At 36.9% G+C, this 22861-nt stretch overlaps 2 protein-coding genes and 1 long non-coding RNA gene across 6 annotated transcripts in view; 2 read left to right on the forward strand and 1 right to left on the reverse strand.

Moving 5' to 3' along the window:
- LOC144974603 (aminoacylase-1-like) overlaps nucleotides 1–14961 on the forward strand; it is a 52199-nt gene extending 37238 nt beyond the window's left edge. For all 4 annotated transcript variants that reach the window (XM_078917628.1, XM_078917625.1, XM_078917626.1 and 1 more), the window contains exons 9-17: nucleotides 775–831; nucleotides 2468–2541; nucleotides 3034–3083; nucleotides 4906–4969; nucleotides 5787–5829; nucleotides 6839–6945; nucleotides 7965–8044; nucleotides 8239–8299; nucleotides 11328–14961. In XM_078917628.1, coding sequence (XP_078773754.1) covers nucleotides 775–831; nucleotides 2468–2541; nucleotides 3034–3083; nucleotides 4906–4969; nucleotides 5787–5829; nucleotides 6839–6945; nucleotides 7965–8044; nucleotides 8239–8299; nucleotides 11328–11474 — 683 coding nt within the window. In that variant the 3' untranslated portion in view covers nucleotides 11475–14961. The remainder of the gene's footprint in view (nucleotides 1–774; nucleotides 832–2467; nucleotides 2542–3033; nucleotides 3084–4905; nucleotides 4970–5786; nucleotides 5830–6838; nucleotides 6946–7964; nucleotides 8045–8238; nucleotides 8300–11327) is intronic.
- The window catches only part of LOC144974604 (uncharacterized), a 152901-nt gene that overhangs the window by 45214 nt on the left and 84826 nt on the right, over nucleotides 1–22861 (reverse strand). The gene's annotated exons all lie outside the window — the stretch shown is intronic.
- LOC144974602 (uncharacterized) overlaps nucleotides 17537–22861 on the forward strand; it is a 118732-nt gene continuing 113407 nt past the window's right edge. The window contains exon 1 of the mRNA XM_078917624.1: nucleotides 17537–17823. Coding sequence (XP_078773750.1) covers nucleotides 17811–17823 — 13 coding nt within the window. The 5' untranslated portion in view covers nucleotides 17537–17810. The remainder of the gene's footprint in view (nucleotides 17824–22861) is intronic.

Genomic DNA, 22861 nt, shown 5'->3' on the forward strand with positions numbered 1-22861 from the left:
AGGTTCAATGTTTTGAAGTTCATTTAAAGAAGAAAACACCTTAGGTGGGTTTTTAACCAGTCAGTATGGCAGATGTAGAGGAGTAGTGAAAATGAAAGTAGCTATTTACCATTTCTAAAAGCTAATATTGCGAGTTGAACTATGATTTTTTTGAAGGGAGATGAATTTTTTCCCTCAAATCTAACTTAAACTTCAAATATGGCATTTGATTTTTAAAATTCATTGGTCTTTGAAAGTGCTTTAGATGAAACTGCAGCGAACAATGTTGATTCAGATGGCAAGATTTCACAAATTTATATAATTCTTTAACATTTAAATTAATCAAAAACATTCAAAATTTGTATTTTTATATATTTATTTTTATTTATAATTTTTTTTCAATGTTATACTTGTCGCAAATATGTATGTCATATATCAAATGAATGGAAATTCATTTATTCATTTGAAAAGATCATTTTAATTGGGGTTTCATTAATGGTTCAGACACAGTAAATATTTTTTGAAATAAAGTCAGTATTTTATAAAAGATATTTTCTTTGAACTTGGTAGTTCAAGGTTTAAAGGGAACATTTTTCTTGAGGAGCAATGGGTTAATAAGTGATAGAAGAACCAGTTTGGCCTTAATTATATGTTAGTCATTTGATACCCCCATACCTTACCGCACACTAATGTTTCAGGCTTTTTGAATTTATTAGAAATGTATTTCGTCTATTTTGGCCTATCCTACCTTCGCCCATGATGTTTCATTTAATCTTGCTTTTTATTTGAATTCAGGAATTGCAAACCCAGGATCCAAAATCCGAGTGTTTTATGGTGAACGATCAACGTGGTGTGAGTATTATATTTGTTTACATCATGATTCATGGTTAAAACCTCATTCCATAGCCACGTTCATTCATTCTCTAAAAAAAAAAAAAAAAAGAGCTTTTTTATATAGCGCAATATCCAGTAAATGTGCTCAAATCGCTTTACACAGGGTCCCTGATCAACAGCAACATTTAACATGTAGGACAGGACATAACGCCTATTAGGCGATATTACAATTTTTCGGACAAAGACAACGTTGTTAACGGCCAGGTACTCATTTTACACCTGAGTACGGTGAGAGAATGTGAGTAAAGAGTCTTTTCCAAGGACTCAACTATGCGCCGAGTGCGAGACTCGAACCCAGGACCTTCCGATCCGAAAGCAAGTGTCATACCACTAGACCACATTACCGCATATGTCTCTAAATGACACCAAGTCAAGTAAGGTAATTTCTGTAAAGGTAATTTGCTTTTTTACCCAAGGAACAAGATCAGGGTAAAAAAAAATCATTATCATCCATGCTGATTACTTACTGATTTTGTGAGAAATAGGAACAGTTTGCCAACAAAGATCTCATCTGTCTTATAAATGATTTTTCACCTATATTATTATGACAATCTAATATAAATATATATGTATTCTGTGTTTACTTGATAAAGGCCAAGGGCTGAAACGTCATTTGTTTTGTGTTGTTCATTCATGAGTCAGATTTACTCCCTTTATTGACTCATTTAGGCAGCTCTATTTATTAATTTAACATTGTGTGGTATTAGGCTGGCCAGCAGTTTCATTTTCTATCATACCACAGATAGATTTTCTTGGTAGTACACTTTAGAGACAATAAAAAAGAGTAATTTAACATTGTGTGGTATTAGGTTGGCCAACAGTTTCATTTTCTATCATACCACAGATAGATTATCTTGGTAGTACACTTTAGAGACAATAAAAAAGAGTAATTTAACATTGTGTGGTATTAGGTTGGCCAACAGTTTCATTTTCTATCATACCACAGATAGATTTTCTTGGTAGTACACTTTAGAGACAATAAAAAGAGTAATTTAACATTGTGTGGTATTAGGTTGGCCAACAGTTTCATTTTCTATCATACCACAGATAGATTTTCTTGGTAGTACATTTTAGAGACAATAAAAAAGAGTAATTTAACATTGTGTGGTAAAGGCATTATAATATATAGACCAGCAGTTTCATTGTCCATCAAAAGATAAAACAACCTGAATCCGGAGTAAGTTTTCGTGAATAGTGCTACCTTGACCACCACCATCACAATGTCATCGTAATCGTCATCAAGATCATCATTTTTATCATCATCATCATCATCATCATCATCATCATCATCATCATCATCATCATCACCATATTAATTAATCATCATCATCAGCAGCATCACCATAATAATTAATCATCATCAGGATCATTCTCATAAAATCAATAATCTTCATAATCATTATCTTCACCATCATCATGATTATCATTAATCATCGTTATCATTATCATCATCATCATCATCATTATCAGGAGCAACAGCAGCATCAGCATGATAATTAATAATCATCATCATCATCGCATCATCATCATCATCATCATCATAGCCAGTTACTGTCATTATGACAAAGACCATAATGATATGCTATGGATTCAGGGATAAAGGTTGTGTGCAAGGGGCCGCCTGGACACGGATCTTCATTTATCGAAAACTCAGCAGGCAAGAAACTGGTAAGCATTCAGTCTCATTTGTCTGACTTCAGATGAAATTAATTCTTATTAAACAAATTCCATTTTTTAGGAAAAAAATATACCCCATAGATGCCAGCTATAACAAAAATTTCAAATTCGTTAATCATTTTGCTTGATTACGCAAAACCCAATATATGGCTAATTTCCACAATGCTTCTCTCTCTCTCTCTCTCTCTCTCTCTCTCTCTCTCTCTCTCTCTCTCTCTCTCTCTCTCTCTCTCTCTCTCTCTCTCTCTCTCTCTCTCTCTCTCTCTCTCTCTTCCTCTCTCTCTCTCTCTCTCTCTCTCTCTGTCTTTCCACTCTCTCTTTCTCTCTCTGTCCCTTCCCTCGAGCATTGAAGTTGATTTATCCAGTCATATCAAAAGTTATCCCAATAAAATGAAAAGTTCTTGTTCTGTCCTGTTGGGATATATATCATATAAAAAGTTGTCCCAATAAAATGACAATCATTCATCACTTTTTTCTTCACAGCAATACATGATCAACAAATTCTATGACCTCCGAGACACCCAAGAGAAAAAGTAAGTTGTTTATTTCATATCAAACTCATACCATTTATCTGTTATTTAATCGTTTTCTCCCCTTTAAAAAAATGTTTTTTTCTCTTTAAATGTACAATTTTGAAGACTTTTCGTTGTATATGATGTGAATAGATTTTGAATAGGTGATAGAAATGCAGCTATATGGTCTTGTGGTCTGATACTCGCCCTGGGACTGGAAAGTCCAGGGTTCAAGTCTCATCCTGAACAGTACATAGTTGAGTCCTTGGGAAAGGCTCTTTACTCATATTCTCTCACTATACTCTTGTGTGAAATGAGTACATGGCCATTAGCAGCTTGCCCTGTTGAAAAAAATTATAATATCACCTAATTGGTGTCATGTCTCGTCTTACATGTTAAGTGCCACTGCTGGCTAAGGACCCCTTATAAAGCGCCACCACAGTTATTGGATACTGCGCTATAGAAATGGTCCAGTTCAGTTATTTGAAAACAACAGGAAAATGATAAAATTGAGCTTTATTTTTTTTAGCTTTTTTTATATAGCGCAATATCCACTAAATGTGCTCAAAGCACTTTACAAGGGGTCCCTGGTCAACAGCAACATTTAACATTTAGCATGGGACATAACGCCTGTTAGGCAATATTACAATTTTTCAGACAAAGACAACGCTGTTTACGGCCAGGTACTCATTTTACACTTGAGTAGGGTGAGAGAATGTGAATAAAGAGCCTTTTCCAAGGACTCATCTATGCACCGAGCGCGAGGCTCAAACCCAGGACCTTCCGATCCGAAAGCGAGTGTCATACCACTAGACCACATAGCCGCAAAAAAATCCATTACAAGCATCCAATAACCTGTTGTGAAAATCTCTAAATATTAATTTACTGTTACGACTGCTTCCCTTCTGATGTGGTTCTTGTTATCAAAATAAAAGCATACCGGATATTGGCAAATTGTCATGTTTGTATCATTTAATTTAAAAAGAAAACACTGTCAGGTATTTCAAAGTTGTATGGAAATTACAAAAACAACAAAAATCAAAAGAACAGCTTTGGAAAAAGAAAAAAAAAAAGAAGAAGAAAAGAAAGAAAAATAAAAAATACTTGATTCAGAACATGCAAGGCTCAAAAACCCTTCTTCAGCCAAAACACTATTTCTTCACATAAAATACAGTCAGACTGATTCATGTCCTGGTGAGATAAACGGAACATTCTCTGTTAAATATTTTGACCTATTTTGAAGCTGTTATATTCATTTTTCGTTCAATACTTTCAACTGTCCATAGCTTCAAGCAGATGATTATTTATTTTAACTTTTCAAATGACCTAATTTTCTTTTGTTTCTCTGGCTTTAATACGTACAAAGGATCCAAAAACTTATATCAAAAGAATAACTCGAATGGTATCCAAGAAGTGTGAGCAAAGAAACTTTGTGTTGGTGGATGTGAGCTTAAAGAAAAAGTAAATCCTGTCAACAAATGGTTAACAAACCTGTTTAATTGAATAATAATAATTGAGCTTTTATATAGCGCAATATCCACTAAATGTGCTCAAAGCGCTTTACAGGGTGTCCCTGGCCAACAGCAACATTTAACATTTAGGACGGGACACCGCCTGTTAGGCGATGTTACAATTTTTTCGGACAGAGACAACGCTGTTTACAGCCAGGTACTCATTTTACACCTGAGTACGGTGAGAGAGTGTGAATGAAGAGCATTCTCCAAGGACTCAACTATGCGCCGAGCAAGGCTCGAACCCAGGACCTTCAGACCCGAAAGCGAGTGTCATACCACTAGACCACATCGCCGCATAATTTAGCTTTTTTTATTGTCGACTTTTTCAGATGGAAGGAGAATCCAGAGAAAGGACTCGGTTCTTACATCACTGTGAATATGAATATTCTGGAGGTAAATGACTCGATGTGTGTTCTACATGATATATCCTACATTCTATTTTCTAACGAAAGAGTGAAAATGGAGAGGCTTCGTATGGAAACAAAACAGACATTGGATATTTCAGCACAACAATACACAAATTAACGTGGAAAACAAATAAAATAAAATGCAAAATAACTGCTATCGTCTGTACTCAATGGTGGTTGCAGTATGAATGAAATGTTGGCGTGGCGTGGGTAGAGGATAGGGTGCCCCAGGGAGGTGATCCGATTGATAAGAAAAGGTCAGCGTCAGGGAACAGAACCATCCAGAAAATAATTGAAGATAAAAGACATATTAGTAGTAGTAGTAGTAGTTTGTACCCGAAACGTCCATTGTCTTTTTTGTTCCTATACGAAGCCTCTCCATTTTCATTCTTTCGATAGTATTTTCACAATAACCGGCTTCAGGCAGTCCCTACCGTATTCTATTTTCTATATGTGTGAAAGGGTTCTTCTTGTTATATTTATAAAAATGGATCTCTTATTAGTATATACATTGTTATACAAGGCAGGGTGTGTGCAAATATTTTGCTTTTGCTTTTCATTTTTAAATTTTATTTTATTTTAATCAGGAAGATTAGACCACAATGTTGTTTATTTTTTCACAGTTTCGTCAGTATTTTTGATTTATTTGAATATTATAATGGCGATTTTCCTTTTGTTTTTGATTATTTTTGTTTAAACGATTTTTTGGGGTTTTTTTATATACACATAAATATCTTTCTACTTAAACGTATTTATTGGGAAGTTTTGCCATTTATTTTATTGAATATTTTTGTATTTTGTAGGGAGGAGTGCAAGCTAATGTTGTTCCTGATTGCCTTTCTGCAGGTAAGTTTAAGTCTTACATAAGTCTTACATAAAATATTACAAAAATCAAAAACTTTGATTCTCTCTACATACTTTTAATGGCATAAATTGTGATGAGAGTTATCCTTCCTTCGTCTTCATTATATATATATGTTGTTGTTTGTTTGTTGACCACTTCAACAAACAACAAAAACAGTCAACAAACCAAACTCATGTAACACACAGTCCTGACGATGGCTGATTAGGCCTGAAACATTAATGTAGACTATCTCAAACATTGTGGTAAATATTAAAATAATAATTCGCTCCATTGCTACATGTCGAGCACTTTTCGTACCATATTTGTATCAAACACGATTATATATATATAGTTTTAGCTTTTTACTTGTTTTTTGATTCCTGACCTCCCAGGGTAGTTGCTGTATCTTCTATCTCCCCTGTATTTGTTTTTCATTTGCTTTCTGTCTTAGTAATCTCATACCAAGACAAAGACAGAAAGCAATTGGAAAACAGATACAGGGGGATATTGCATGGTACTTTACACCAGATCCAAAAAAAAAAACCGAAAGAAAATGCTTAACACTGAATGTTTCAGGCTAAAAGTAATTCATGAAGTCAGATATTATCCCAGTTTCTATAGCGCGAAATGGACAATAGCAATTACCCGCTGGATAGGACATTAGTCTATTGCATGGTACTTTACACCAGATCTAACAAACCCAGCTACCCAATTACGGCTGGGTAGATAGAGGGGTTAGAAAAAAATGTCAAATTCACTAAGGTTGGTTTCAGTTCCTGTGTGTATGTGTGTTTGAATCATATCAACATTTTACCAGGTTAAGGTGGTGGTAAATCAAGATTTTTATTCCACATCATCTCATTCATCTGTGGTGTTTCATTCATCCTGTTTTGTTGATAAAGGGGAAACCCGAAACGTTCATTTGATCTGTTTTTGTAATTAAATTGAAGCTTACATTCAACTTCACGTTATTATTTAAGATTTTTATTCATGTCACTTTCCATCATACAGTATTTGATGTGCGTATCCCTCCAACTTATGACATTGTGGCATTGAGAAAAACCATGCTGGGATGGTGCCAGGAAGCTGGAACCGATGTGTCTCTCGAATTCATGGAGGTATGTGAGCGGTTTTCTTACAGAAATTTCAAAATGAATTAGGAATGTAATTAACATTATTATTAACCCTTTCCTTAAGAACTGTAAGAAAGTCGTCACATCTGTATGATGCAATCAACATTTTTCTTATACAGATTTGTTTAATAAATTGCTAAATTTGAAGAAAAATCTTTATTTTATTTTACAAAAACTTAATGCTGTTTTGTAAAGTTTGTTTTGCTTAACAAAGTTGTGTAAAACGCGTACTTATTGTTTTAAAATTTGATTTTTTTTTTTTTAAAATAATTTGTGTGTTGGTTCGATCTGCCATTTAAGTAAAACTCTTTAAAATGATTGGTAAGGATAGTGTTAAAAGAAAAGAAGAGAAGCTTGAAAATATAATTTTGCCTTTCTCTGGCAGAAATCTTTTTAAAACTGTCCACTCCATTTACACTGTGCACCTTATTTAAATGCGGCCTTTATAGCTCATTGGTAGAGCTCTCACCTCGCAAACAGAGGGACCAGTTTCAGTCCAGGGGGAGTCTAGGTTTGTTTTGTTTTTTAGCCCCTCTTTCCACTCACTAGTGATTTGGTAGCTAGATCACTCAAGTGGGCAGTAAATATTGCTTTCTACTCTTTGGATAAAAAGCTAGTCTTTTTTTAAACTGTCCACTTCAATTTAAATGGGGTCTTTATAGCTCATTGGTAGAGCTCTCAGTTTGCAAAGGGACCAGTTTCAGTCCAGGGGCAGTCTAGGTTCGCTTGGTGCATAGTTGAGTCCTTGGGAAAAGTATCTTAACTCACATTCTCTTACCGTACTCAGGTGGAAAATGAGTACCTGGCTGTTAACAGCGTTGTATCTGTTCAAACCCCATCACCGCCGCGAAAAATTTCTTATTCTCTATTGTCTTCTGGCACTTTCCTACTCACTCATCTCTTGTTGTTACCAACATAAAGTGCCTGCTCCACTCACTTTTCTGAATCAAACATTATGGAGATTTAACATAATGATTACTGTAGTTATTGCCATTTCATTTCAGGATGTGATTACTACTCACATGGTAAAACTGGATGCTTCCAATAACTTTTGGGTGGCTTTCGAAGATGGATGCAAACAATCGTAAGTGCTGATGTTACACCTTGCTAAACTTTTTATTACATTACCATTTCTACCACCTATACTACTACTACTACTACTACTACTACTACTACTACTACTACTACTACTACTACTACTACTACTACTACTACTACTACTTATGATGGAATTAATGTTATTTTTGCTTTATTTTTGTATATTATTTTTATAAACAGGAACATTGAAATCCAAACGGAGATCTTTCCTGCTGGCACTGATGGTAGATTCTACAGAGCTGTAAGTATAATATTTGCACTATAGGGTTGCTATTTTGTTAAGTAAACTCATACTTCATAGATTATCAGTGAATATCTATTGCAGCAGCAGTAATAGTAGTAGTTGAAGTAGTAGTAGTAGCAGCAGCAGCAGCAGTTGTAGTTGTAGAAGTAGTAGTAGTTGTTGTTGTTGTTGTTGTTGTATTAAGTAATAGGAGTGTTTGTAATAGTAGTAGTAGTAGTAGTAGTAGTACTGGTAGTTGTAGTAGTAGTAGTAGTAGTAAGTAGTTGTAATAGTATAAATAGTAGTATAAGTAGTAGTAGCAGTAAGTAATAGGAGTGTTTGTAATTGGAATATATAGTAGTAGAAGTAGTAGTAGCAGCAGCAGCAGTAAGAATAGTGGCCGCAGCAGTAACAAGAGGGGAAGTAATAGTAGCAGTAGTAAAAGAAAAAGTGGGCGCAGCAGTTTAGAGGAGGGATGGTAATAGCAGCATCAGCGGGGAAATTAATGATGGCAGCACCTTTAGGAGGGCGGTAGAAGCAGCTTCATGGGGTGTGTTTGTGTGTGTGAGTAATATATTTATGTACAGTGTGTATATGGATGTTTGTGTGTGTGTGCGTGTGTGTAATTGGATGCATGTGAGCTTTTGTTCGTATGTCCAAATCTGCACACTGCGTGGCAATTTCCCCTCTGAGCGGTATTTCAGTGCTAGGTCAACCTGACCCCATTAGTGGGGTCAGCCCATGGGTAGAACAGGTAGCGGTCAGTAGGAATCTGTGGTGCCGCTGATGGTAATTAATTGTTGCAATATTTCATGGTATTGCTCAGTTGTTAACATGAATATGAAAATTGTTCACTCACCACAAGCAAAGCAAGGGTGTCTTTCATCATATGCCATGGGTGATAAAAATGTATCCTCTTAAGGCTGCTCATAAGAGAGGTGTCAATTTAGTGGCTTTTGAGCTATCAATGAAATTAATTTGTTGTAATTTGCATATTAATAATTTAATTCCCAGCGGCAGAAAATGATTGAAACAAGTATCATTATAAAGTAAAAATGATGATCTTGATACATGCCAAGTTTTGTTGTCCGGGCAGTAAAATCTTAAAAGATATGATTTTTTTATTGTAAATTTCTTATTTGGCATGACTTGGTGAGATCCTCATTTTCTCTCCCACAGTCTTCCATGCCATGAATTATGTCCAAATATCAGTTTAGAAATAAAATATAAACCATTATACGAATATACTATTAATCTTATATTTTAAGCATTTAACTGATTTAAATATTATGTAGTTTTGGGCACATTTGAATGCCAAATTTTTAATGGCTTGATGGCTTTTTTCTATACTTAAATCCCTTATGATTCAAGTCAAAATTATATTTTTTATGAATGTTAGGCATTATTGTTTGAAGATGTATAGTATACTGCTTTTGTGTGGTTGTCTCAGGAAATGACGGCTTTATAATGTCATATAGGTGTCATGTTTAGGGTCATTGAAATCCATCTCAATTACTGGTATTTTTGCATGTTGAATAAGTAACATAATGTAAGTTCAAGTTCTCCTTTTGTGCACAAGTGAATGTGTTAACTTTTTATAGACTGAAGCGTCCAGATATATATGGCAGTGATTTCCCAAAAATTAAATGATCTGCTGTGGTATGCCTGTGGTGTTGTACTGATTTGACTCTGGTTGTTATTCAGTTGTTTTATCTCTAAATTTGACTGACTGGAGTTCAATGGTATGTCAGATGACTTTATAATACAAGGACAAAGTGTGTATTTTTGAAGGAAAGGAGATGATTCTATGTAACCTGTATGGACAGTGTGTTCGTTTTGAATGTATTTGGTCAAAAAGGAGAAACAGGTTGCTACTTGGAATAAACTATATGCCCTCATAGTTTTGAATCCTCTTTTGTCCACATACTCTACTATGTCCGTCTGTTTGAGCAAATCATTTAATTTAACAGTACCAGTGCTTAGTGTTTTTTTGTAATTGTTGATTGTTACTGCAATATTTGTAGCATGTCCAGTAACCTTGTTGGGTGGTTGATTTTTTTCTTGTAAAGAGGTCATATTTTATAGGCAGATTGATAGTAAATTGAGATACACAATATTGGTTTTTAGTTTTTACTGGTCAATAAAATATTAGCTTTATGAGTTATTTTACCACATAAAGACATAAATGATATCAGTTTACTATTATGACCAACACAACTGTTTAAGAGGAACGGAAATGGTAAAAAAATATACGGAACTAACAAAACCAAGAATAAATCAATAAAATCAACTGCCAATATGATAATATTGCACAGGAACATAGATGCATATGTGTACTTTTGATATTTATTAAAATTCTTGAGATACTGCCGCTGAGTTTTGAATAACAATTTTTTTATTTAAGTGCTCCATAATTTACAAGCACTTAAAATTCGATCCACATTTTGTGATATTTAAAGAAAACTATTAACCACTAGAATGTCAAATTTTCACTGATGTTTAGAAAGACAACAGATTTTTCAAATCAAAATAATGAAGTGAAAGAGTCTGTTATTGTTTTCCCGCTATACAGACATATTATAAGACCATAAATATCAATAATTGCCCCCATTGGACACGGGACTGCCTGATACCAGTTGAACTCCAATGACCTCACGCAGGTAGCTAGCAGGGAGGGTTATTGGTCCATTGGGAGTTCCAACTGAAATATCACTGATTCCACGCAGTGTGCAGTGTGTAAGTGTAATGTTTTTTACTGATGGTCAATGTGAAGCGCTTCGAAGCTTCGGCATAAGCGCTATATAAATGTACATTTATTATTATTATTATTATTATTATTATAGAATAATATTAGTGGCAGTAGAAGGGGTGGTGGCAAAAACATTAGGGATAGTGGCACTAGCAATAGCATCAACTGCAGCAAAAAATCCAGTCAGAGCATGTGCATCTATTTAATTTATTATCCAGTTAGTTCATTCGTTGATTCATTCATTAATTCATTCATTTCACTCTTGTAAAATTTCTATCTTTTTTATCTTCCTCACAGCAAGGAGTTGATATTCTTGGTTTTTCCCCCATGAACCATACACCTCAACTTCTACATGATCACAATGAATTCTTAAACGAGAAGGTCTTTCTGCGTGGCATCGACATCTACTATAACATTATCCCAGCCCTGGCCAGTGTAGAATAGCTATCATAAAAATATAGACTTATTTCAGCGGCAATAGGATTCAATAGTCTGATGTCACATCCGCCAGCAATGAGCAGCTTGGTTCTAAACAAAGAAAATTGGTACTTTTTAATCTTCATGCTGGCTAGAACTTTTTCACATGTCATGTGATCAGAATGTATAAAAGTCAAAGCATGATCAGATTTATAATGATTTTCTCATCTGGATACACTTTTATGCTCGTCAGAGAAGTATTTAATAAGGGCATCCGCCATTGTTCCGATAGTTTAGAACCAGTTACTAAGTTACTATGCGGCATAGCGAGGGAAGTGACGTCACGACTGTTGAAGCCTATTAAGACTTAAAATAATTATACCTCTTTATCTCCCATGCAACAAAGGCAACAAAAAAATTTTATTTTTTAGAAAAACCCAGTTTTACAAAAGAGCCAAAGAAAAAAACAAAAAAAAACATTAGTTATCATGGTGAAGTGTAAAAGGGACGAATTCAGTGTTTTAAAGGGGGTTTTTGTTTGTTTTTGTTTTTTTTGTTTTTTACGTGTGTTTATAAGGAACAGACTTTAAAGAGCTCGTGGAAGAGCATAGATGCTGCCCTACGTCCCAACAGAGACCAAGAGATTAAGTAAGAAAGATTCATCTCAGTGTGTTAACCAGGTTGAGGCTTTGTTGCACAGTTAGTTAATAAGGTGTTTCAGATTTGCATAATAATTTCATTTACAATTTACTGCTTCATTATTTTTTGAATTGGTTAAAACAATAATTAGGTTGGGTGTTTGTTTTATTTTTTTTTGGGGGGGGGGGTGTTTGTTTGTTTGTTTGTATCTTTTTTTTCAGGTGTGTTTTTTTAATCACTATTTTAAATTTAAGATAAACAGATTAAACATTAAACATTATCAATACAAGTGACTTCTCCGTCTTAAAAAATAATCAGAAATGCCATATTTTTCCAGTGATAAACTATGCTCAACTACAATATACATACATATCATTATTGATTTCCATAGGTTATGAGATTGACATATTCTGCCCAAATTGGGTATTTAATACATACCCATAACCTCAAGAGTTCCAGCCACTCACAACAAGAATTCCAGACACCTTAATACTTGTTGTGGTTGAATGCTTTTTTTTTATCACAGATCGGTTTGTTTTGGTTTTTGTTATTTTAAATATCAATTTCTTTTTCCATCTTTTGTAGTTTGTTTTGTTTTGTTTTGTTTTTTTAATATCAATTTCTTGTTCCATCTTTTGTAGTTTGTTTTGTTTTGTTTTGTTTTTTTAATATCAATTTCTTGTTCCATCTTTTGTAGTTTGTTTTGTTTGTTTTTTTTGTTTTTTTTTATTTGTTTTAAATATCAATTTCTTGTTCCATCTTTTGATGTATTTTTAATCTCCTGACTATGCCAATTCTTCTGCCGGTGATGGACATCCATTTATTACATTGTTTGAGCATTGATAATGCATTGGCCATTCACGTCACACGTCATCTTATTAATTAGTCAGCAAAGAAACTAAAGTGTGTGTTTTTTGGCCAAAGCTAAAAAAGAGCATTGAATACAAGATTAACTCACTCAACCCTAACACCGACTATATCCGTAGTTTACCCGGGTTACTTTTACCCCATGCCTGTTTATTACATTTTTCTGAGACAAATTATAGGCGTATTATCAAAGCTAATGTTTTTAGTTTTACATGTCAATGGTAGTTGAATAAAACTATCTATGCACGTGCTCATTTTTAATACATTTTTTTCCAATTTTGAAAAGTAGCAAAAATCTCTAGGATTGAGTGAGTTAATGGCATTTTCTATTTGTTTAGCTGATCAGGTAGGAGGACCATTTGCTGTTATTAATTTTTCATTTTAATTCATTGAAGGGTTGGCAACAGGTAAAGATTTAAGGATGGTTCTATGGATTGGACTGGGTGGGGATCCTGACCTCCCATAGTGGGCAAGGAGGTACATGCTGTGTCTTCTATCCCCCCATACCCGTTTTCCAATTGTTTCCTGTCATTGTCTTGGAATGAGATTACTTAGTTTTGTCCTGATCCTTGCCGGAGCTCCTTGGCTGGGAGGGAAACAGTCGAATGTATAGTTATAGTTTTGGGAGATGGTATTTTTTTCCTTGTAAATCATCTCTCTGTTATGCATTGTATTATGTTTAGTTTACATATTATATTATATGATTGGTAAACATTTGAGTGTATTCCTCTTAGTTGGGATCTGTGCTTGTGTCTGGATGAGACTTTTAGGTGATCTCAAAGTACATTGATGGTATGCTCTTGGAATCTACATCTGATCCCTATTTGTTCCCAGTTCCCCTATGTCTTACTTTTTCTTGGGTGCTGTAATTGTAATTCTATAACTTTTTACTATCCCATTTTCTTCCTTTTTACTGGCGCTGATATAACCTAAATGTGTTGCAAGCGCCGTAAAACCCTTAAAAACAAAAAACAAAAACATATGGATTGGAATGTCATTTATCGCATTTTGTAGTAAATGTCAATCAATGGTAAGGAAACACTTTGAGAGCTCTAATCATGATAAAGTAAAAATTCATGCACAGTCTATCCATGCATTTATGTCTGAATAACAGTGGAATTATAATCATACCATTTTGTTACTCGTATTTATGATGCTAAATGGAACAAATCAATATACAAGGTTTTTTTTAATGTTTGGCTTTTTAAAAATAAATCATGTAAATGGTCAACCCAATCTGTGTAGTTCGGAATGCACGTCTTGAAAAGAATAGGAAAACAAAGCAGATTATCACATATCAATATGTACAAAGATAAGACTGAATGTGAAGAGTGCGATATTAAGATATTGTATACGCCATCAAACGTTTTGACTATTGTCTGTGAACCCATGGTTCCTGCTTACTGGCTACTGGGCACTTACAACGAAATCAGTGTTGGTAATTTAATCTTTTGGTTATAACTTCCTGTTATTTCTCTTTCGATGTCTGTTATGTGTATTTCTCTCTTTTTCTACATAATCTACTCTTTTCTCACAAAAATGTTCCATCCATGTTTTATCTTTCCATTAGAAGATATCACATAGTATGGAAACGATTCGACAAAGTAAAGTTATTTACAGAAGTATACAGTGCAACCATTTCCGGCCAACATGGCTGACACTGTTGGCTCAGTGAATAGTCGTTTGCCTCTCTATTCAAATGCTTTTCAGATGATTAGAAAGGCAGCTGAGGCGTCCCGATCAGATGATTATGAAGCAAAAGGCCTTAAGTCAGTAAGTCGTACAGTGCAATGAGGATACAACGAAGTCAACAAGACTAAACCGCCTCAACAAAATATCGATTTTAGGCCCTAAGTCAGATTAATCATATATTTTACTTTTATTTTCGCCATAATCATGTTATCAATCATGTTATTTAATGTGACTGAAGGTTGTTGTGATATGAAAGTTAAATCAAATTATGTTAATATAAACTTTACTTGAATTAAAATAAACTAATCTGATTTCACTATCGTCTCCATTCTTACTTTTTTTTTTTTTTATTCTATGCAATGGGGTGAATTTGATACCTTTCGTCTTTTTTTGTATTGTTCTTAGACGGCCATAAATGTGATCAAATAACCAGTAGATTTTTGACCAATCAAAACTAGGGATTTGTAACACACTTTCACACTTGCTCAGACAAATGATGGTTCGCCCGTAACCGTAACTAATCATTAACCAATCAGAATATTATTTCCTACTATTCCCCAATTGGATTCAATAGTATGATGTCAAGTCGCCCAGCAACGGCGGCCATCGTGGTTCTAGAAAATCGGTACTTTTTATTCTTCAAGCTGGCTATAACTTTTCATATGTCATGTGATCAGAATGTGTAAAAGTCAAAACATGATCAGGTTTATAATGGTTTTTTCCCTCTGGATACGCTTTTATGCTCGTAGGAGAAATATTTCATAAGGCGTCCGCCATTGTTCCGATAGTTTAGAGCCAGTTACTAAGTTACCATGCGTCATTCCGAGGGAAGTGACGACATGACTGTTGAAGCGTATTCCGTCCCCTTGACTGTTTATGTCCTGTTAACGGAAGGGCCTGAGCTACCCATAGTACGTGTCAAACAAAACTAGCTTAGGCCCAGTGAGTATTTCTCACATTATTTTGACACAATGATAAAGGAACAGCTTCGCTATGCTTGACAACACCGCAATTACGTGAGTGATGCTCAGGATTTGTGGGTTGTTTGCTTTGGGTGATAGGCAAGTAATTATGTGGCTATCTGTGGTGTTCTGATCACGGTCATCGGTTGATTTCAGGGGCAAAATATACCTTATTTTAATTTTTAGAGTCAAAAATAAAACCACTGAAATATTTATTCGGTTAATTTTAATGCAATGTACGATAATTGACATAATAATAAAATAATAATAATTATAATAATAATAATAATGATGAAAACTTATAAAGCGCTATAACTCCGAGACACCAGACTCTAAGCGCTTAAAGTACAAATTAGTTTGGCTGAAACACAATCACACACACACACAACACAAACCAGACAGACCTACCTTGCTTCTCATACTATCTACTAAAGACAAAACATGTTTTAAGCGAACGTTTAAAAATAGACAAATATTCTTTTTCACGAATGCTCTGTGGTAAGGCGTTCCAAACAGAGGGTCCGAAATGAGAAAAGGATCTCATTCCAGCATTTTTCCGTATTCGAAGGACAACTAGTTTGGTGGAATCACTGGCCGAACGTAAAAATCTATGCACTATATGTTGATTGAATAACTCGAGACTCGTAGTATAAGATAGTAGTAAAAAATGCATCCATGTCATACCTTGGAAGGCATAGCAACAAGAGGTCAAGGATAAACCATCAAATTATAGTTGGTTGTTTATAAACAAAGTGAATCTTCGCTTTTAAACATAATTTTGTGTTGGTTCTATTGATCAAGCGGTAGAATAGTGAGTGTTTTACTTACACATATAGCATCGATAGTAATAACTGTATGTTTAGCAATCATTGCCATTATTTACATTAGGACGACCGACTGCCCGAAGGGCGTGGTTCTGTTCCCTTCCACTAAGTATATATTCTCACTCAATTCTCTCTAACAAGCTATAAACGATCAAAGCTACTCATATTATTTGCTGGTGTGCTTTTGTGTGTGGGGAGGGCTGGTGAGCGATTGTCTATACATTGCTAATCCCTTATGGCCCATTTAGACACACAGTTAATACGCTTCAACAGTCGTAACGTTACTTCCCTCGCAATGACGCACGGTAACTTAGTAACTGGCTCTAAACTATCGGAATTATGGCGGACGCCCTTATGAACTATTTCTCCGACGAGCATAAAAGCGTATCCAGAGGGGAAAAACCATTATAAATCTGATCATGTTTTGACTTTTACACATTCTGATCACAAGACAAATGAAAAGTTCTAGCCAACATGAATAATAAAAAGTACCAATTTTCTTTGTTTAGTACCACGATGGCCGCCGTTGCTGGGCGACGTGACATCAGACTATTGAATCCAAATCATCCACGACCAGACGAATATGCAGGAAGTGTCGGCGAAATGACAAAAACTCATGAAAACGAAGAATTTAACACATAATATGATTGCAAACTGTCACATCAGTTAATTTCCATTAGAGCGCATGGATGGAGATGTGCCTTCGTTGACTGTTTAATTTTTAGTCGTATTGAACTAGAGACACGGATAAATACCATTTCCTCTAATTCTCATCTTACTCTAGATTTTTTTTAAAACTTGAGCTTTTATATAGCGCAATATCCACTAATGTGCTCAAAGCGCATTCCAAGGGGTCCCTGGCCAACAGCAACATGTAACATGTAGAACGAGACATGACGCCTGTTAGACGAGAATACCATTTTTTTTCCGACAGAGACAACGCTGTTAACGACCAGGTAACATGTAGAACGAGACATGACGCCTGCTATACGAGAATACCATTTTTTTCCGACAGAGACAACGCTGTTAACGACCAGGTACTCATTTTACACCTGAGTACGATGAGAAAATGTGAGTAAAGACCCTTTTCCAAGGACTCAACTATGCGCCGAGCGAGGGTCGAACTCAGGACCTTCCGACCCGAAAGCGAGTGTCATACCACAAGACCACATAACAACGAACAGCCATAACTTTTCATGAAGACAGTGTGCAATTCATTTCCGTCGAAAGCACGTTAACACAGCGTAATGAATGCCTTACTCTTTGTCAATAAACTTTGACAAAAGGAAAACAAACATAACAAAGTATCTATTCTCAACCTTGAGTAATGGCAAATGGACCATTTTAAAATCTGTGTGATTTATGACATGTGACAGAAAATGATACCTGAAGGTAACGAGAGGGATGATTTCCACGAGTGTAAAAAAAAAATTATCATCGCAACGATATTTTATTTCTTTTTTTTTTGTCGGGGGTTATTTGTTTGTTTGGTTATTTATTTTTTTTTTGTTTTTTTTTTTACGGGTGAAGGGTTGTTTTGTATTGTTTGTTTTTTTGGGGGTTTTTTTTTGGTTATTTTTTGTTTGTTTTTTGTTTTGTTTTGTTTTGTTTGTTTGTTTTTGGTTTGTTTGTTTTTGTTTTTTTGGTTGTTTTTTTTTTTTTTTTTGTTTTTTTTGGGTGGGGGGGGGGGGGGGGTTGTTGTTTTAGGGGGAGGTGTTGTGTTGTTTTGGACGAGGCGGGGGGGGGGGGGGTAGAGAGGCTAGTTGTTTTGTTTTGTTTTGTTTTTAGGGGGAGGGGGCTGTTGTTGTTTTGTTTGGGGTTTTTTTTATTTCATATGCGTCACACAGTGACTGAATGGTCTTGGGTAAAATGAGAAAATTACCTAAGTAACACATTCGCTATATAAATAACCTTCATAAACGTTCATGAATTAGAATTTGTCACATCGAAGCCCCTAGCCCTGTTGTCTGCTCCCGACCTGTTCTTATTTGCCGGTCTGATAAGCCTATTTATTTATGGACATTGTTAGAATGGAAATACACTCAATCCCACTCTAAATATTGTCCATTACACCGTGGAATAAAGTCCATAATTACGTGCAGTTCCTACACATATGAATATATATGTATGTATGTATATATATATATATATATATATATATATATATATATATATATATATATATATATATATATATATATATATTGAATCGTGTTGGATACAAATATGGTACGAATAGTACCACTTCAACAGGCAACAATACACAACAAACCAAACTCATGTAACACACAGTCCTGACGATGGCTGAAAAGGTCTGAAACATCGATGTCGACTGACTCCAACATTGTGGTAAATATTAAAATTATATATATATATATATATATATATATATATTATATATATATATATATATATATATATATATATATATTATATATTTGTGTGTGTGTGTGTGTTTGTCTGCATGCGACTCAACATGGTAGTATTCTACAATTTCCCATGTCCAGCAGTGCTTCTCACTATGCTTAACCCTCTCCTTACCAACTACAGGAAAATCGTCACATATGTTACGATACAATGAACATGTTTCTTAATCAGATATGTTTTGTACATTACAACATTTTAAGAAAAATCTTTGATTTATAATGCTTGTTATGCTGCAAAAAATATGCATATCTAGTATGTAGGTATGTATTTCTAATGAATGTGAGTGTAAAAAGTCATGTTCTGGTTTGGGTAGGTATAACATTTCTGGAAATTATCATGAATATGGTCGGTAAGGAGACAGTTAATCTCCATAGCAGACTACACAGAACGATTGTTTTTAATATACTGCAGTACTCTTTTTTTTCTAAAGCATAGACATTTTGAAAAATCATTCCAGGAAAATCGTTTTTCAAATATCACTGGATTAAAATTACCCTCAACTTGTCAAAAAATCTCAAGCCTGGTATTTCTGCTCGATCGGTATTTGAAGGAAGAGATTTCCGACCAAAATTTTTAACATTTGCATTTTCAGAGCAGAACACCTCTTCGAATACAGTATTCGTAGGATTCTAGAACACCTAATTCTCGGTGTGTCTTTTTTACGAAACCCGCCGAAACCCGCCGAAACCCTGCGAAACCCGCCGAAACCCGCCGAAACCCGCCGAAACCCGACGAAACCCGACGAATCCCGACAAAGTTATGGGAAGTAGGTGGCTGTGGGGAGTGAACCTAGGACTCAGGGAAGTGTACACCATTGGGGAGTGAACCTGGGACTGGGTTTCGGCGGGTTTCGTAAAAAAGAAGCTGTGCTTTTTTACGAAACCCGCCGAAACCCGCCGAAACCCGGCGAAACCCGACAATATCCAGCAAAGTTATGGGAAGTAGACAACTGTGGGGAGTGAACCCGATACTCAGGGAAGTGTACACCAGTCGGGAGTGAACCTGAGACTAAGGTTATCGGCCGGTTTCGGCGGGTTTCGTAAAAAAGAATTAGTGCTTTATTACGAAACCCGCCGAAACCCGCCGAAACCCGACAATATCCGGCAAAGTTATGGGAGTTTGGCAACAGTGGGGGGTGATCCTGGGAGTCAGGGAATTGCACACCAGTGGGGAGTTAACCTGGGACTGTGTAAAAAGGATATCAGTTGTAAATAAACCTGGGACTAAAGGGAGATGGATACCATTGAAAGTTGAAGCCGGATATGGGAGTTGAGTACCAGAGGAGAATGAACCTGACACTATAGAAGGTGGGCGCCAGTGGGGAGTGAACCTGGAACTCGGGGAATTTCACACCAGTGGGGAGTTAACCTGGGACTCTGTAAAAAGGATATCAGTGGGAAATAAACCTGGGACTAAAGGGAGATGGATACCATTGAAAGTTGAAGCCGGATATGAGAGTTTGGTACCAGAGGAGAATGAACCTGACACTATAGGAGGTGGGCGCCAGTGAGGAGTGAACCTGGGACTATGTAAACAGGATATCAGTGGGAAATAAACCTGGGACTAAAGGGAGGTGGATACCATTGGGAGTTGAAGCCGGATTTGGGAGTTGGGTACCAGAGGAGAGAGAAACCTGACACTATAGGAGGTGGGCGCCAGTGGGGAGTGAACCTGGGACTATGTAAACAGGATATCAGTGGGAAATAAACCTGGGACTAAAGGGAGATGGATACCATTGAAAGTTGAAGCCGGATATGAGAGTTTGGTACCAGAGGAGAATGAACCTGACACTTTAGGAGGTGGGCGCCAGTGGGGAGTGAACCTGGGACTATGTAAACAGGATATCATTGGGAAATAAACCTGGGACTAAAGGGAGATGGATACCATTGAAAGTTGAAGCCGGATATGAGAGTTTGGTACCAGAGGAGAATGAACCTGACACTATAGGAGGTGGGCGCCAGTGAGGAGTGAACCTGGGACTATGTAAACACGATATTAGTGGGAAATAAACCTGGGACTAAAGGGAGGTGGATACCATTGGGAGTTGAAGCCGGATTTGGGAGTTGGGTACCAGAGGAGAGAGAAACCTGACACTATAGGAGGTGGGCGCCAGTGGGGAGTGAACCTAGGACTCTGTAAACAGGATATCAGTAGGAAATAAACCTGGGACTAAAGGGAAATGGATACCATTGGGAGTTGAAGCCGGATATGAGAGTTTGGTACCAGAGAAGAATGAACCTGACACTATAGGGGGTGGGCGCCAGTGGGGAGTGAACCTGGGACAATGTAAAAAGTCCCAGGTTCACTCCTCACTGGCGCCCACCTCCTATAGTGTCAGGTTCATTCTCCTCTGGTACCAAACTCTCATATCCGGCTTCAACTTTCAATGGTATCCATCTCCCTTTAGTCCCAGGTTTATTTCCCAATGATATCCTGTTTACATAGTCCCAGGTTCACTCCCCACTGGCGCCCACCTCCTATAGTGTCAGGTTCATTCTCCTCTGGTACCAAACTCTCATATCCGGCTTCAACTTTCAATGGTATTCATCTCCCTTTAGTCCCAGGTTTATTTTCCACTGATATCCTGTTTACATAGTCCCAGGTTCACTCCCCACTGGCGGCCACCTCCTATAGTGTCAGGTTTCTCTCTCCTCTGGTACCCAACTCTCAAATCCGGCTTCAACTCCCAATGATTATGGTATCCACCTCCCTTTAGTCCCAGGTTTATTTCCCACTGATATCCTGTTTACATAGTCCCAGGTTCACTCCTCACTGGCGCCCACCTCCTATAGTGTCAGGTTCATTCTCCTCTGGTACCAAACTCTCATATCCGGCTTCAACTTTCAATGGTATCCATCTCCCTTTAGTCCCAGGTTTATTTCCCACTGATATCCAGTTTACATAGTCCCAGGTTCACTCCCCACTGGCGCCCACCTCCTATAGTGTCAGGTTCATTCTCCCCTGGTACCAAACTCTCATATCCGGCTTCAATTTCAATGGTATTCATCTCCCTTTAGTCCCAGGTTTATTTCCGATATCCTTTTTACATAGTCCCAGGTTCACTCCCCACTGGCGCCCACCTCCTATAGTGTCAGGTTTTTCTCTCCTCTGGTACCCAACTCCCAAATCCGGCTTCAACTCCCAATGGTATCCACCTCCCTTTAGTCCCAGGTGTATTTCCCACTGATATCCTGTTTACATAGTCCCAGGTTCACTCCTCACTGGCGCCCACCTCCTATAGTGTCAGGTTCATTCTCCTCTGGTACCAAACTCTCATATCCGGCTTCAACTTTCGATAGTATCCATCTCCCTTTAGTCCCAGGTTTATTTCCCACTGATATCCTTTTTACAGAGTCCCAGGTTAACTCCCCACTGGTGTGAAATTCCCTGAGTCCCAGGTTCACTCCCCACTGGCGCCCACCTTCTATAGTGTCAGGTTCATTCTCCTCTGGTACTCAACTCCCATATCCGGCTTCAACTTTCAATGGTATCCATCTCCCTTTAGTCCCAGGTTTTTTTCCCACTGATATCCTTTTTACACAGTCCCAGGTTAACTCCCCACTGGTGTGCAATTCCCTGACTCCCAGGATCACCCCCCACTGTTGCCAAACTCCCATAACTTTGCCGGATATTGTCGGGTTTCGGCGGGTTTCGGCGGGTTTCGTAATAAAGCACTAATTCTTTTTTACGAAACCCGCCGAAACCGGCCGATAACCTTAGTCTCAGGTTCACTCCCGACTGGTGTACACTTCCCTGAGTATCGGGTTCACTCCCCACAGTTGTCTACTTCCCATAACTTTGCTGGATATTGTCGGGTTTCGCCGGGTTTCGGCGGGTTTCGTAAAAAAGCACTGGTTCTTTTTTACGAAACCCGCCGAAACCCAGTCCCAGGTTCACTCCCCAATGGTGTACACTTCCCTGAGTTCTAGGTTCACTCCCCACAGCCACCTACTTCCCATAACTTTGTCGGGATTCGTCGGGTTTCGTCGGGTTTCGGCGGGTT

Source organism: Berghia stephanieae, chromosome 6 (assembly GCF_034508935.2).
Source record: "Berghia stephanieae isolate SIO BIC M18660-M18661 chromosome 6, UCSD_Bste_1.3, whole genome shotgun sequence".
Classification (NCBI taxonomy): Eukaryota; Metazoa; Mollusca; class Gastropoda; order Nudibranchia; family Aeolidiidae; genus Berghia; species Berghia stephanieae.